Source organism: Diaporthe batatas (genome assembly GCF_019321695.1).
Source record: "Diaporthe batatas strain CRI 302-4 chromosome Unknown Contig00009, whole genome shotgun sequence".
NCBI lineage: Eukaryota > Fungi > Ascomycota > Sordariomycetes > Diaporthales > Diaporthaceae > Diaporthe > Diaporthe batatas.
The window spans coordinates 1,405,106-1,419,426 of record NW_025408556.1 but is presented as its reverse complement, the minus strand read 5'-3'; the positions used below and the strand labels follow the sequence as shown (position 1 = coordinate 1,419,426).

Genomic DNA, 14,321 nt, shown 5'->3' with positions numbered 1-14,321 from the left:
CCCCCCCCCCCCCGCCGCCAACCTATCTACCATGATCCAGGAACGTGGTACCGGTATTCAGGTTATGTTAGGGGAGGTAACCAAGTCCAGGTTGAAGGTTGACCTCATCTCACCTCACATGCCTGCCCGCTCGCTTGCCCTGCTTGATGATAGCTTGATTTCCACGCACACCAACGCCTCCACGCTACGCCCCCTTTGTGCTCAAGCTCCGGCTAGCAGCTTGAGTAACTCGGTCTCGAAGGGCTAATATAAAAGGATCCCCTTTCTTGGCTGTCCCTGGATCGAAAGGGCTGGTCCCCTTCTGTCCTTCCCCTCATCATCCCAAGCCTCTTCCTCCTCAGCAGCCGCAGAATATCTTCCTCCTACATACATACAGCAACAGCCCATTGAACAGCCACCTTTTCACCCACACCAAAACAAACACCAAAATGGACGCCCTCAACAAGCTCACCGGCAAGACCTCCGGCCAGCCCGCTGCTGGTGCCCCCGCCCCCGGTGGTGCGCCCGCCGGCCAGAAGGACGACTACGTTGACAAGGGTGAGTTCGCCGCAGTGCTATTCTGCTCTTTTCTATTCTTGTTTTATTTATCAAAGGAAACAAGTCTTTCCCCGTCTCCTTCCCCCACCCACCGTGCCCATTACAAGAGAGACCACCAACTAACATGTTGCCCTTTTCCCCAGCCTTTGCCTTCGGCGCCAAGAAGTCGGGCCACAACGTCGACCATAACACGGCCGAGAAGATCACCGACGGCGCCCGCGGCCTGTACGAGAAGGCCACCGGCAAGAAGGTCGACCCCAAGATCTCCAACTAAAGACGTCTCTCTTTTGTCTCTATATCTGCGTCACCCTCGTGGGAGCAAGCGATCGGGCCATTATGTGAAGGTGGTGTCTCGGGCACCTGGCGTTCTGATGGATGGAATGGATACCTAGGCACAGGAGGGCACTCTCTTCCTGCGACAGACACTGCTACAGACTTTTGACGATACCACGTGTTTTAATTGCCATGATAGATGGCCTCCAATGGAAGTTTGTGTATGAGAAATGCTCACAAGTGCAAATGTTGACTGTAAAGTGTGATGTGGCCCCCGAGCGCTGGAGTCCATATCGTGGGCACACGCACTGACACCAGTAGAGCTGGCTGTTTATGAAGGTGTGAATATCTTGCTGTTTGCTTGAAATCCAGTGCTAGGTATGTGAACATAATGCCAAGTTGAAATCAATGTCCTTGCCCGTGGGCATCCCCAGCGTTGCGCCGCTCCGGACTCCTATTATGCAGACCCAACCTCGTCGATGTCGACGAGTATACCCTACGTAGCCTCGAGGCATCAAGACCTCGTCTTGAGGACACTGCCCCATACGGCTTTGCCAGCGCATCTTCTGCGCAACCCGTCCATCCCGCTGAACAGAATGAGGTGACAGCCCCGGCGGGCAGCTAACCCCCTAAAGGTCCCCCAAAAAGAAAACAGAACAATCGTCAAACCCATATATCAGTACCCGTATCCGCATGACTACATTAACCACGTGAAACCTCCAACCAAACCACGCCCCCCCTCCCCACCCCCACCTAAGCCTTAAGCCTTAAACCTCAAGCATTATCCGCAAACACCTGGTAGGCCATAATCATGATCCACAACAGGAAGATGGCGCCCACCAAGCCCAGCGAGAAGACGGCCTGCCAGCCCTGGCAGATGCTGCGCTGCTGCAGCCAGGCGAGGGTCTCGAGGGTCTGGCCGGTGGGGTTGCGGTCGAAGACGGCGGCGTTGCAGTTGGAGGCGACGCTGCCGGCGGGCCCCCAGAGCTGGACGCTGGTGACGATGAGGCCGACGAGCCACAGGACGAAGAGCATGAAGCCGCCGATCATGACGATGGAGGGGAGCAGGCGGCGCTGGAAGATGAGCCAGAGGAGGATGCCGATGAAGATTATCACGAGGGCGGCCACGGTTATGTAGTAGGGGAAGTACCTGGTGGTGCGTGCGGCGTGTCTGTCAGTCAGGGGGAGGGAGGGGGGAGGGTCGGGACGACTGGGCCAAACAACAGAAAAACCCACCATGGCACGCCCAGGCCGAGCTGGCCCTGGATCTGGACAAAGTTGGCAAAGATGCCCAGGATGGCGGAGGAGGCGACCAGCATGAAGAGCATCCACAGGTTCAGCTGGATGGCGGGCCAGTGGTACTTGTGCAGGCGCTCGACGGTGCGCCGCTCGTAGACGACGGACGAGTCTGTCGCCGAGGACGCCATCGTGGTCGGCTCGTTGGGTTGGCCCCGTCGTCGGACAGCGAGTATTGGTGGTGGTGGTGGTGGTGGTTGGGTGTCGGAGATGCGCCTCTTTACGTGTTTGCTTTCTTTCTACTTCGTGTTGTTGTTGCTGCTGCTGCTGCTGCTGCTGCTGCTGCTATCCTCCTCTTCCTCCTCTATCCTTCGTGTCTTGTCTGGTATGTTGTGTCTGCGCAGTGGTATATACGTCTTCCCGTAAGCGAGCGTGTGATCGGTCGACGGCCGTCAGCGTGCGAGGCTACGGTCGAAAGGCGCACTCGTTGTGTTCAACGGGTTTCTAGCAGGCCGCAGTCGCCCTTGTTCTAGTGGTGATATATCCCGGGCAGGGGGCCACGTCCAAGCCAAGAGCAAACCGTCGTCGTCGTCGTCGTCACGAAATCGAGGCGGTAGAATTGGGCCGCGATGGACGGCGGCGGGCAGGACCCGATTGGCAGCGGCGGGCGCGGGCGCGGAGCTGCAGCTTGACTGACTGTCGGGATCGGATCCCAGTGGTTGGAGGCGAGGCGAGGCGAGGCGAGGCGAGAGATGGGCGTGTCTGCTGGTCTCGTTCGTTTGGTTTGCATGCTGGGAGGGGGGAATTCGACGTGATCGATTGATGGTCACCGCATTGCGACGTGGGTGAAGTGAGGCTGTTGTTGGGGCAGCACTGGGGTTTTGTTGTCATGGCGCCGCTACGGTTATTAAACGGCGGCGATGAGGATTGGAGGGAGCACTTGAGGGATTCGCGAGCGGCAGGCTACCAGCAAGGATTCGCGCCTAGCTGGCTGGCTGCTGTCCCGGATCCTCGGTGCTGGGGTGGCAGGCGTGCAGGCGGGGTGGCTGGGAGCCAATTTTAGTGCTTTGGCCCGCGCCCATCTTCTGCCAACACGTCTCTCTCTCTCTCCTCTCTCTCGCACCCCTGCACTGCACACTACTGTGTATTCAGGCAAGTCCCCAGTGCCTCGGCAGGTTGGAGATTCAACCTCGCAAGCTTTGGTACCTGCTTTGACAGCGTGACGGGTGGATACCATTACAACGACGACAGCCCTACGCAGCATCTGCTGAAAGGCAATTGAAATACGGGTCTAGTTCTAGTCCCGAATAGATAATACAATCGAGAGCAGAGACCATTGGCCTCTTGGAGTATCAATGGGTTAGGGTTGATGGTAGATAGAGTGGGTGCTCGGATACTTAAGTAAGCAACCATGTGGGCTTGGACGTCCTGAATGGCCCAACCAGCCGAATCGAGGGGTGTCCAAACGGCTGAATAACCGTGCAATTGCGGGAACCGAAACCCGTTGTAGGGCTGGCTGGATGACGGTCCCTCCACTGTCATTTGGAATCCGCATCTACCAGTTCATACATACTTACCTAGGTAAGCACTCGAGTACTGTTCACAACTCTGCCTGTACTGACTGGGCAAGGTGGACAAGGATTCGAACTATTATCGTACCTGATATTCGCACTGCACATTCGAGTGCCGTGCGGAGTATACCGAGTACAATAGAAACACATGCTTGACCGTTGAGCAGCTCATGCGCTAGAAAAGGTGCTTATTCCTGACCAGATCCTACCATCCAGCCTCGCCTATCTCAGCTCATGTCAAAGCACACCGCCTTACGTGTGGTACCGAGACATCTGTCTACTACAGTACTAGTATGTTGTGTCTTTCTGGCAGAGGGCAGAACAGAAGAATGGCATTCCCATCAAAGACTTGGACTGCTCAAGGGATCTGGCAGCCAAGACTGGGGTCGGAACATTACTAGTATGACCGGCAGGGTGTCCACCATAGTCTGACAGCAGCAGCAGTCCGAACCGATCTGCAGGTGGTCGGGCAGCCTGAGTCCCTGAGTCCCTGAGTCCCTGAGTCCCGGAGTCAGGAGCTACTCGGGCGGCGTGTGCCTGACTCTCACAAACAACCCCGACCCCGACCCCTTTCTCCCGGGTCCTCTCTTCCATGACCTTCTTCGGTGTTTCTATGCCAGTGTATACTGTCGTATTCCTCGCCAACCCCGAAAATCCCCACCACCACTAGTACCATTTTTATATACATAGACAGACAGCACTGGGACATAGTTGGACACGCACTCTCTCTCTCCCCAATCGGCCAAGAACCCGGTCAGCCAAACATCCCTGGGCCCGACTGGCGGACCGTGATCCCCGAGCCAGTGTCACGAGCATTGTCGGCGCCCAACTTGGAACCACCCACGGATAGATAGATACTTAAGCACACCCAGACCGGACCACCACCATGGAGCTGGGCGACCTCCCCCCGCCGGACCCGTCCACCCTGCACCTCCCGCGCGTGCTGATGCTCCACGGCGGCGGCACCAACTCGCGCATCTTCCACATGCAGTGCCGCAGCCTCGACTACCACCTGCGGCCCCACTTCCGCACCGTCTTTGTCGAGGCGCCGCTCCCCTCCACCGCCGGGCCCGACGTCCTCACCGTCTACGCCGAGTGCGGGCCCTTCAAGCGCTGGGTCCTGACCACCGAGCCCAACGCCGTCGAGCGCCAGCCCGCCGAGACCTGGGCCCTCGACGAGCGCGCCATCGCCGACGCCATGGACGCCGACGACCGCCGCGGCGCCACCGGGCCCTGGGCCGCCGTCCTGGGCTTCAGCCAGGGCGCCAAGATGGCCGCCAGCCTGCTGCTGCGCCAGCAGCTCGACCCCCGCGGCCACGCCCTCGGCCGCGTCGGCGGGGCCGCCCGCACCGCCTCCGGGGCCCCCGGCGCCGACTTCCGCTTCGGCGTGCTCATGGCCGGCAGGGGCCCGCTCCTCCAGCCCGAGCCCGACGTCGCCGACTGGCTCGGCGCCGACGAGAGCTTCGACTATGCGAGCAATGCCGCCGCCGGTCGCGTCCTGCGCCTGCCCACCATCCACGTCCATGGCATGCAGGACCCCGGGCTGGGTTTCCACCAGAGGCTGTTGTCCGAGTGGTGCGAGCCCGGCACCACGCAGCTGATCCAGTGGGAGGGGAACCACAGGCTGCCGTTCAAGACGCCTGATGTCTCGAAGGTGGTCAACGCCATGTTGGACCTTGCGCGGAGGGAGGGTGTCTTGTGATGAATTTCAGCACTGATGAGCTGTCATGTGGAGTTCAATGTTGGGTCTGGGCTCTACAGAGGTACTTCCATTTAGTTGCATGTCGTCAGATTATATACACATAGAGTTGTCCAGCTGGAGTCATAGATTACGATATATAGATACATTACATTTTACCTCTGCCTTTGTGCTTCGCAACCAAAATGACAGTCCCATGACAGGGACTTCAAGTTGTAACTATGACCGATTGCCTTTTTTAATGTCCAGAAACAAATTGCCCTTGAAGCCCGATGTGTAAGTCCTTGAACCTGAACGGCCTGCTCCTCATTTTCCACATTGGTCAACGCCTATCCTACTTGTTCTGGCGTCTACTGGGTCCATAAATGATCACGTACACCTACTCCGACCGTGTTATGCCTCACCAACACGGGCACGGCCATCACCACCACCACCTGAGCCCACCTCTCCATAATTGATGTCGGAAAAGTCCACACGAATGGACCTCTGCTGCACTATGCCCGTCATACTCGGGCCCTCGCTCACCCGGGGCGCGTCCACCCCGACGACAATATTGCTCCTCTGCATGTAGCCACCGCCGATGGTGCGCAGGAGGATACCGTTCTCGCCGATCGCGTCGAACTCGTCCTTGTTGCTGCTCTGGGCCGTGCTCTTTGACCAGGACAAGGATGAAATTTTGGCTTTCATCCTGGAGAAGAAGCGGTGCATCAGGGGAAGGTTGGCGTTGATGATGGCCAGCTCGGGCTCTAGCACACTCCACATCAGGCCCATCGGCAGTGTCCAGGTGGCGTCGTCGAAGGAGATGATCATCAGGGACCGCAGTCGAACAATGGAAATGGCGCTGATGCTGCCATCCACGGTAAAGTCAGTACGCGCTCTGCGCATGACGAGGTGAGCTGACTGCAGGCATTGAACTTACAGCACACCCATGCCAAAAACCAGCAGCAGCCCAATCCTCTGCCCCACGGGCATCTGCAGCTTCAGGATGCAAGGCACGGGGACAATCAGGACCATGAAGTCCGTGACCATGTTTGTGACGCCGGCAATGACAAATACGGCGTTGCGATTCCCACAGACCCCATCGACACTCGCGTCCCAGTTGTAGGCAAGAGGCCGGCAGAGGAGGAAGGTCTCCAGGACCACCGAGGCCATCCACGCGACCACGGCCGCCGCGGTGACCCACACAGCCCAGGTAAACCACTTGCTCGGGGCGAATATCCTGCTGTAGAAGCGCAGGACAGCAAGCTTGACGAGCATGAGCGTGAGGCCGTACAGGGCCTCGAATGGGAGGATGAGCTTCAGCGTCAGGACGAGATCCCGCATGTCCACCTCGGCGACATGCCGTCCTGTTCCGCCGCGTATGACACAGGCCCATTGTAGTCCTAGGGATACATATGTGAGGATCAGAGCTGTTATCATGAAAAATTCTTCCTCTCGCAAGGCTTGTTGTCGGCCGTGGACGGTATATAGGCGGACCATGCAGCTAAGAAGTGCTACCGCTCCAAAGACTGTTGTGACTAGTAAAGGGTTGAGCGTCTCTGGTGTGTTTGCTGGGTAAATCGTCATGGTTTCGTGATCCGCTCGGTGATCAATTGTGGAGTGATAGATGACGAGCACGATCACGCTGTACTTTTCAATGATGAGCGCCGGTCCATATTGGTCGAGAGGTCTAGAAAATTCAGTGAATTTGGCTTTATGTCGAAGCATCACGCCTATTACTAGTATGTCAAAGGCGCAGCTCTTCGTGCAGGATTTGCGAAATATGTCATATCCATGGGCTTCAGAGACATGGCGCGTTGATCCAAGGCGCTAATAGGCCATCACGCAGCAGTCGCTACGCTTCCTCTCTTTTTGGGTATGCATAAGCCCTTTACACTGTGGTTGTATGTTATATAAAATTGCATTAACGGTACGTGGAATACTCTAGGGTCGTCTATGGGCACCCTATCCAACCCTTTGGAGCTGATTACGAGTAGCACTTGACCACTTCGTCATGAGCAGAGGCGGAGTGGATTGTATCACAAGAGCAACACATTCTCATGAAACAGAGTCTCCACCAAGAGACTTTGCGAGTGGTTGAGCTAGGCCCTCCAAGCGGCACCCATCCTCCAAACACGGACAGCCGGGCTACGATACTCCAAATGTTGTCACACTTGTTCTGGGCTGCTGCTCGGCTTGGCCACTCGCGTCAGTGGGATCGATGTAGGTATCATATGATTCCAGGGACTCGATCAATGTGTCTGTTCCACGTGGAAAGTGAAGTCAGCTGGTACCATAGATGTCTGTGCGTGATGGCTGCTCTAGCGATCGTGGCGTAGCGCAGTCGGGCCGTCCCATTTGAAGCCTGCAGGCATAAGTCTGGCTGTATCTAGAGGGTACTCAGCCTTAATTACAGGTGAGTTTTGGGTATTGTAGGTCGGAGTACCAGCGTTCATGTTGCCTGTCACGAGGTTGTTAATAGAAGTGTCTACTGTGTAGCGGAAGGCGTGCCGCCGTTTCTGTGCCAAAGCCCCATCCTCCCTCATGGCTAGGTACGCATACGCTTCAGTCTCGCGCCACAGCACCACCACAATAGACAGTGGCCGCTATGAACTCACTTCGATACCGTGGATCACCAGCAAACAAGTTCTCCGAAACGGCATTAGAAGTCATCGTGGCTGGTAATAATGTGTTTAATGAGCTTCAGTCCCCCTTGGAAATCTTGAATTGGCAGAAAGTCCGGCAGAAGAGTCATTACACGGTGGCGGGATGAGATAGCGTTTAACTCAAGTGCTATCTGAATGAGTAAATACGCCATTCGTACAAAACACAATTTGTATCAAACAGCCTACTTCTAGTCCAGACCCGTCTCCCTGTTCCTCCAAGGTGTCAAATCAAAGCCATAGTCCCTGTGACACTCTTCAGCATGGCTTCACCTCCTACGTGGACTCGGAAGCCCTTGAGGCGCTGAAGTTCGACTTCATCGTCATTGGCGGCGGCGCTGCAAGAGTAGTCGTTGACGCTCGGCTGACTGAGAAGCCTGACCTAGTAGTATTTGTCCTCCAGGCTGGCGCGGATCGGAGACAGGATCCAAAGATCGCTGCCTGAGCACCTATTTCGATCCCGATTTCGATTGGTGTTTCTCCACTGAGCCTCAGGTAAGCCGGGATGTCTTATCTGCAGTTCATCGCACATGGCAGCTTTGTTGATAGTTAGACAAATTTCATTAGCTGGGGCTAAATCATCAATGACTTGGTTAGCCACAGGGAAAGCCACTCGGAATCTCGTCAGCGTAAGGGTGCTGCTGAGTAACATCAAGCTCTGGCTCATACGAGAGCCCCCGCTGGGGATAGGTATCCATTGCGCCGTACTTTCGCAACCTTGGAAGTTTCACAGATACACGGCACCCACGTCCCAAACTCAAGAGAATCTCACGCTCGACTACGTGGTGAAAGATGTCCAAGGCACCGATGGTCCTCTGCAGGTTCGTCACGGGGGCGGGATTGGAAACCCCCCCCCCCCCGCTTCAATACTGACTGGCCCCGAGCATGGTCGAATCTCGAGCCAGCCAGAATCGGAGCACAGAAGTCTTCCAGAGGCACGGTATCGACCGCTTCGTCGACATGCAAGATGTGGAGAATGGGAGAGAAAATACACGACCATCGCCTCATCCCTTTCTCGTGGGAAGTCGCAGACCGAGCCACACCGGGCGACCAGATGCGCAGCCCAAAGGTTGCGAGCAAGGCGCTGCGGCGACTATAACACTGCCAAGGTCGGACCTCTCATCACCCACGCCCTCGCAACGGCCTTCCTACTGCAACAGAACCAGTATCTCAGCCCAGCCTCAGGAGACGACTTCCTGACAGCGCACTTGGAGAACCATCCCGCCCCTGCCGTGCTGAACCATCATTTGAGCCAGGGCTCGGAGCATATCCGACCGTCCAGCCCGGAGGCGGCGCCAGTTCTCGATCCCGCCGACCATGTCACACTCGCTGGACCTAGAGTTGCACTCCCGGCACGCCTTTCAAGTTGTGCTTGAGACGCTGCACAATACCAGCCCCTGCAACAGTTGTTCAAGGAATGTGGGCGGCGCATTCATAACGGAAGGCAAAGAGCGCAGCGCTAGACGAGGCCAAGGAGGCGGTCCGAAAAAAGGTTTACTCCGCACTACCATATTTGAGGCACCGCGGCCGTGCTCCCCAGGGAGGCGTAGTGTCTTCTAAGCTGAGGGACTATGGCGTGGAGGGCTTGCGAGTGGTGGACATGAGCGTGTTCCCGGTGATATCCAGGGGGGGCATACGCGCAGTTTGATATGTACCTGGGTATGCTGTTGCTGGGAGGTCGGTGGAGATGTAGGGATGGCAACAGGGGAAGTCGAAGTACGGATTTGGTAGCCTACACGAACATATGTCAATTCTAGGCTGAGAGCCGCACGTCTGTCAACTCTTCCTGTACTTTCATAACCGGCGAATCGTTACTGGTGCTTCATTGGAGCTAGTAGCTGTTGTCTTACAAATCATGCCGACCCGGAAAGGCGTATGTGGCCAAGAGTGTGTAAGTGTGAACGGCCATCCATTTCCCCTCACTCGGCTGAGAACAAATCAGATCCTCGGCACGTTTCTTGATATCAAGGGGACACTGATATCGACACGGCGGAAAGCAGTCTATGATTCTTTGGCAGCTCTAAAAGTTTCAGAACATCATAATGGCTGGTCTTCCACCGCTTCCCCTGCCCGAGGGCATCAACCAGCGCTATGTCGACCTAACCGACGTCGCGACCTGCGGCCTCAAGATCTTCATCCTCGAAGCTGGAGACCCCACTCACCCTCTTATTCTTCTTTTCCACGGCTATCCAGAATTGGCATTTACGTGGCGGAAGATCATTCTCCCTCTCGCCTCCAAGGGATATCACGTTGTCGCCCCAGACTCCCGCGGGTATGGGCGAACCACAGGGTGGGACACGAGCAGCTACGCGCACACCAACCTGGCGCAATTCACTCAAACCCAGCTGCTACTGGATAACATCGCCCTCATGAGGGGAGTGGGCCACGAGACAGCTGCTTGTGTGATTGGCCATGATTTTGGTGCAAACGCAGCAAGTGCATGCGCGCTCATGCGGCCGGACTTGTTCAACGCGGCCGTGTTCATGGGCCACGTCCCAACAGGACCACAAGCCCTGCCTCCCTTGAATCAGATTCCGAAGTCTGGGGGTCAGAAAGAAAATCCGACCAAAAAATCGTATCCTAGCGATCCAGACGTGCACACAAGCCTTGCTCAGCGAGACCCCCCAGTGAAACATTATCAGTGGTATAGCAGCACCCCTTCCGCCGCGCGGGAGTGGGAAAACCCGCCACAGGGGCTCCGGGGATTTCTTCGCGGTTATGTGCACCTTAAAAGCCACGTTTGGAAAGGAAACGAGGACATAGGTCGACTTACTGGGTGGACAGCGGAGCAGCTAACGCGCATGCCGCCGTACTACATCATGCCACTCAACTCAACAATGCCAAGCATGGTTGAGGAGAACATGCGTTCAGAAGAGGAAGACTTGACCAAGACTTTTATGAGCGATGAAGACCTGAATGTCTACGTCTCAGAGTTCCAGCGGACGGGGTTCCAGGGGATGCTGAACTGGTATCGCAGCGCGACGACCCCACAGAGCCTGGACACAGTCATGGCCCTCTTTGCGGGGCGCAAGTTCGAGGTCCCCACGACTTACATCAGCGGTGCTTCGGATTGGGGAAACTATCAGCGGCCTGGGGCGCTTGAGGGCCTTGAAACGGGAAAGACGGCGAGCGACTATCGGGGTACGAGGATTTTCGACGGTGCCGGCCATTGGCCCCAGACTGAAATCCCAGATATTGTTTGCGAAGAGGTTGTGAAGTTTCTGGCAGAAATCGAGAAATGAAGCCCAGCCGAAGCTTAGATACTTAAGTAAGTAGGTAATATGCTTCCCCCGAGACTTCCCAAGGCTACGTGGTGAAACTACAGGCGCAAGACTATATGATTCTGTGATGGCGGTCGTCTGCCCATCTTATCGATTTTCCTTCTGTGTCTAAAGTTCATCTTCTGTTACCCTCCAAATCCCCAGTCCTCTCCTCTCATTTGAGTTGGCCGAGAAAACTTTGGTATCCTAAGCAACGCGGCATACTTCGACGGTCTCCGAACCCGCATTGTCCGGCTGAGGTCGAATTATCGACTTTGGTCATCCTGGTGGTCTGATCCTCAGTCTGAGCCTCAGTCATCTCTAACACAATCTTCGCAGAGCGAGGCCTCACGGCAGCTTCGGCACTCGAATCTGGTGCCTTATAGGCCGCTTCTCTAGGTACAGTAGCAGCATAGCCTAGGCCTCGTATGGAAATAGAAACAGAGATGAAGATCGAGTCTTTGTGTTGCTGACTCTCTCTTAGCCCTGAGCCAGCTGCCTTTTTTGACGGAACTCTTGCGCTTTGCTTGGTGAGTTTCTAGCCTGGGCGGCCAGGACATTCATGCACGTCGCGGGTGATTCCGTCGTTCAGAATTCGTGAAGACAATGGGAAACCTGATCCGGAATCCATACACATGACATCTTTAAATTGGCAACAAAGAGAGATTTCGATCGAGTTTACGCACGATAAACTGAAGCAAACTACTAGTATACTAGTATGCATGATTTGTGCATTGCATGTGTGTAGCTCACGCAGCAGCTGAGACAACTGAAGCCCATCTCGCGGATGACATATGCTTGCCCAGCAATGTTTGGAATACAGGCTCCGAGTCTCCAAGCGCAATTCTTCCTCAGCGCAAGAAATCGACTCTGCATGAGATCTTGATCCTATCATCCAACATCTCGAGATTGCGCCGTCTGTTAAATCCTTGCGGTGATTGCTTGTGACGAGCCCTTTCAAACGGTTTCCGCCTCTTAATGCAAGCATTCTGCAATTTGGACGGAGCCGCCCCAGTGTACTCAACAACATTGAAGCTACCAATGCTATGTGTACCAAACTTGCCCAGTCGTATTCAATAGCTCCCCCCCTCCCCATCCGACTTCACAAGCTTGAAACGACCTTCTGAAAAGAGACTGGCTTGTGTTGCCAATTGGGAGGGACATGGAGGTTCATCTTCAAACACATGCACAAGCCATGGGCCTCGCCTGAGCCGTATGTTGTGAGATTTTAGCGTTTCTACGCCCGTAGATATCCCCAATCGCCGGTCCAATATCGTGCGGCCGTTTGTAATGGTGGCCTGGGGCTCCGAGACGACTCCGTTGACACCCGGACGTGTTATGGCCAGGCACTACCACACTACCGAGTCCCCTTCCGTCTCCTAAACAAAAAGTGGGTAATCAATCTCCCCGGCCCACATAACATACATGGACAACAAAACCCTGTCCCAATAACTCGACCGCTCGTCGGCGATGAATTCACGTATGCCGAGGCCAAGAGGGTTGTCGATCCATGGCCATTCCTGTGGTGGGTTAAAGATGTCGAAGTCGTTATTGTCAAACACCTGAAACTGCATGAGCAAGTTAAAACAAAGCCTCTGTGTTGGTTGGCGCAGCACTCCAAGATCGGCACCAGATCCGATCAGTGTAAAAACGCATTGTATGCCATTGGCGGTATTGATACTCAATTCTGACATCCCACGCATAGCTCTGTCGAGAGGCCTCCACGCACGAATAGACTGATCTACAGGTGTGCCGCGCAGTAGGAGGAGCTGTACGACGATAGGATTGTTATAGAAAGCAGCGAGTGTCAGGGGAGTGTGAGCCCAGACACCAGGACCGGGGTTCTGAATGTCGTTTCGATCCCGGAAAAAATACAAAATGTCCTCTTGGGTATTCTGGTTCTCAGGGGCGGGGTCATTGGGTCCATAAACCGCAAGATATGCATCAATTACTCGATTGATACGCGTGCGGTTGGCCGTCCGGAACCGAGAGTCGTATGTAGCTCGATTACCGACCCATTCCAATAGGGACATCGTCCGGGGGGCGACATCGTCATCGTTGCCATCGTCATCGGGTCCGTTGGCATCGGAATTGGAGCCGTTGTCTCCGGAGCCGTCGTCTCCAGAACCAGGGCCTCCAGAGGCAGGTGGCGTTCCTGGAGCGCCATCCCCATCGTCTTGACCATCACCGGGGGGCTGGGGTGGCGGAGAGGCTACAGGTCGTGGAGGAGGATAATCTAAAGCATATTGACCTCGGGCCTCGATTATCAGGGCATTGATGCCGCCAGGCGGTTGGCCATTTAGGTACTCATCCGGAGCCGTGTCTATCAGGTTCCATAGTGCAGCAGGGTGAAGGTTCTGGATTACCGGAATTTGAAGTTCTACTGGCAGGGCCAACCGTCTTCTACGACGGGGTGGCGGTTGTGGGTCTCCGCCGTCGTCACTTGGGCTCGGGTCTCTGGGCCGTTTGGCGTCCGACCTTGGGGCCGGCCCCCTACCACTACCTCCCCGTCCCTGGTCATCACCATCCTGGTCATCACCTTCGTCATCACCACCGTCGTCCCCGTCGTCGTTCCCACCGTCATCACCACCGTCATCACCACCGTCATCACCACCGTCGTTCCCGTCGTCGTTCCCGTCGCCGTTCCCGTCGTCGTTCCCGCCGTCGTTCCCGTCGTCATCTCCGTCGCTATCGTCTCCGCCGCTATCATCTCCGCCGCTATCATCTCCGTCGCTATCATCTCCGTCGCTATCATCTCCGTCACTGCTCGGCCTGTCGTCGGAGTAGAGCCGAAATCCAGCATTAATCAGTCGCATGTAAAGGTCGTATTTAAGACCGTCTGTATCCAGGCCCTCGTCATCCAGCTGCTGTCTAAGTCCACGTACGGTAGCACGTCGATAATAAGGCAAATCCGCAGCTGGGACAAGATGTTCATTTTTGGACACAGCCATATCGCTTCTCATTCAAAATGTCTTGACAGAAGACAGCCGTCCGAGAAGGTCTTGCAACGCAGGTTGGCACGTCAAGGGAATTGTCAATTGTGTGGATTCAAAGTGATGCATTGGTGTATGTACTGATAAGTACAGCCTGAGCAGAGTCTTCA

General features: G+C 55.6%; 6 protein-coding genes across 6 annotated transcripts; 3 read left to right on the top strand and 3 right to left on the bottom strand.

Annotated features, from left to right (window-relative positions):
- The first annotated feature begins 12 nt into the window (after nt 1-12).
- Nucleotides 13-1,041, top strand: KVR01_008075 (uncharacterized protein). Its single transcript, XM_044789567.1, has 2 exons — nt 13-537; nt 681-1,041. The coding sequence occupies exons 1-2, from the start codon at nt 429-431 to the stop codon at nt 809-811; spliced, it is 240 nt and encodes a 79-aa protein (XP_044643053.1). The 5' UTR covers nt 13-428; the 3' UTR covers nt 812-1,041.
- Nucleotides 1,042-1,140: 99 nt separating this feature from the next.
- On the bottom strand, nt 1,141-3,127 carry KVR01_008013 (uncharacterized protein). Its single transcript, XM_044782074.1, has 2 exons — nt 2,047-3,127; nt 1,141-1,960 (listed from the first exon to the last, which is right to left on the bottom strand). Exons 1-2 carry the CDS (start codon nt 2,235-2,237, stop codon nt 1,585-1,587), a joined length of 567 nt encoding a protein of 188 aa, XP_044642991.1. The 5' UTR covers nt 2,238-3,127; the 3' UTR covers nt 1,141-1,584.
- A 390-nt stretch (nt 3,128-3,517) lies between these two features.
- On the top strand, nt 3,518-5,494 carry KVR01_008257 (uncharacterized protein). The gene is made up of 2 exons (XM_044792844.1): nt 3,518-3,627; nt 3,686-5,494. Exon 2 carries the CDS (start codon nt 4,504-4,506, stop codon nt 5,317-5,319), a length of 816 nt encoding a protein of 271 aa, XP_044643235.1. The 5' UTR covers nt 3,518-3,627; nt 3,686-4,503; the 3' UTR covers nt 5,320-5,494.
- Nucleotides 5,495-5,709: 215 nt separating this feature from the next.
- KVR01_008139 (uncharacterized protein) lies at nt 5,710-6,971 on the bottom strand (the record flags this gene model as incomplete). Its single annotated transcript, XM_044783823.1, has 4 exons — nt 5,710-6,163; nt 6,236-6,612; nt 6,646-6,896; nt 6,947-6,971. 4 exons carry the CDS (start codon nt 6,969-6,971, stop codon nt 5,710-5,712), a joined length of 1,107 nt encoding a protein of 368 aa, XP_044643117.1.
- Nucleotides 6,972-10,000: 3,029 nt separating this feature from the next.
- On the top strand, nt 10,001-11,200 carry KVR01_008323 (uncharacterized protein; the record flags this gene model as incomplete). Its single annotated transcript, XM_044794891.1, has 1 exon — nt 10,001-11,200. One exon carries the CDS (start codon nt 10,001-10,003, stop codon nt 11,198-11,200), a length of 1,200 nt encoding a protein of 399 aa, XP_044643301.1.
- A 1,397-nt stretch (nt 11,201-12,597) lies between these two features.
- On the bottom strand, nt 12,598-14,169 carry KVR01_008288 (uncharacterized protein; the record flags this gene model as incomplete). The annotated part of the gene is made up of 1 exon (XM_044789630.1): nt 12,598-14,169. The coding sequence occupies one exon, from the start codon at nt 14,167-14,169 to the stop codon at nt 12,598-12,600; it is 1,572 nt and encodes a 523-aa protein (XP_044643266.1).
- Between the last annotated feature and the right edge of the window lie 152 nt (nt 14,170-14,321).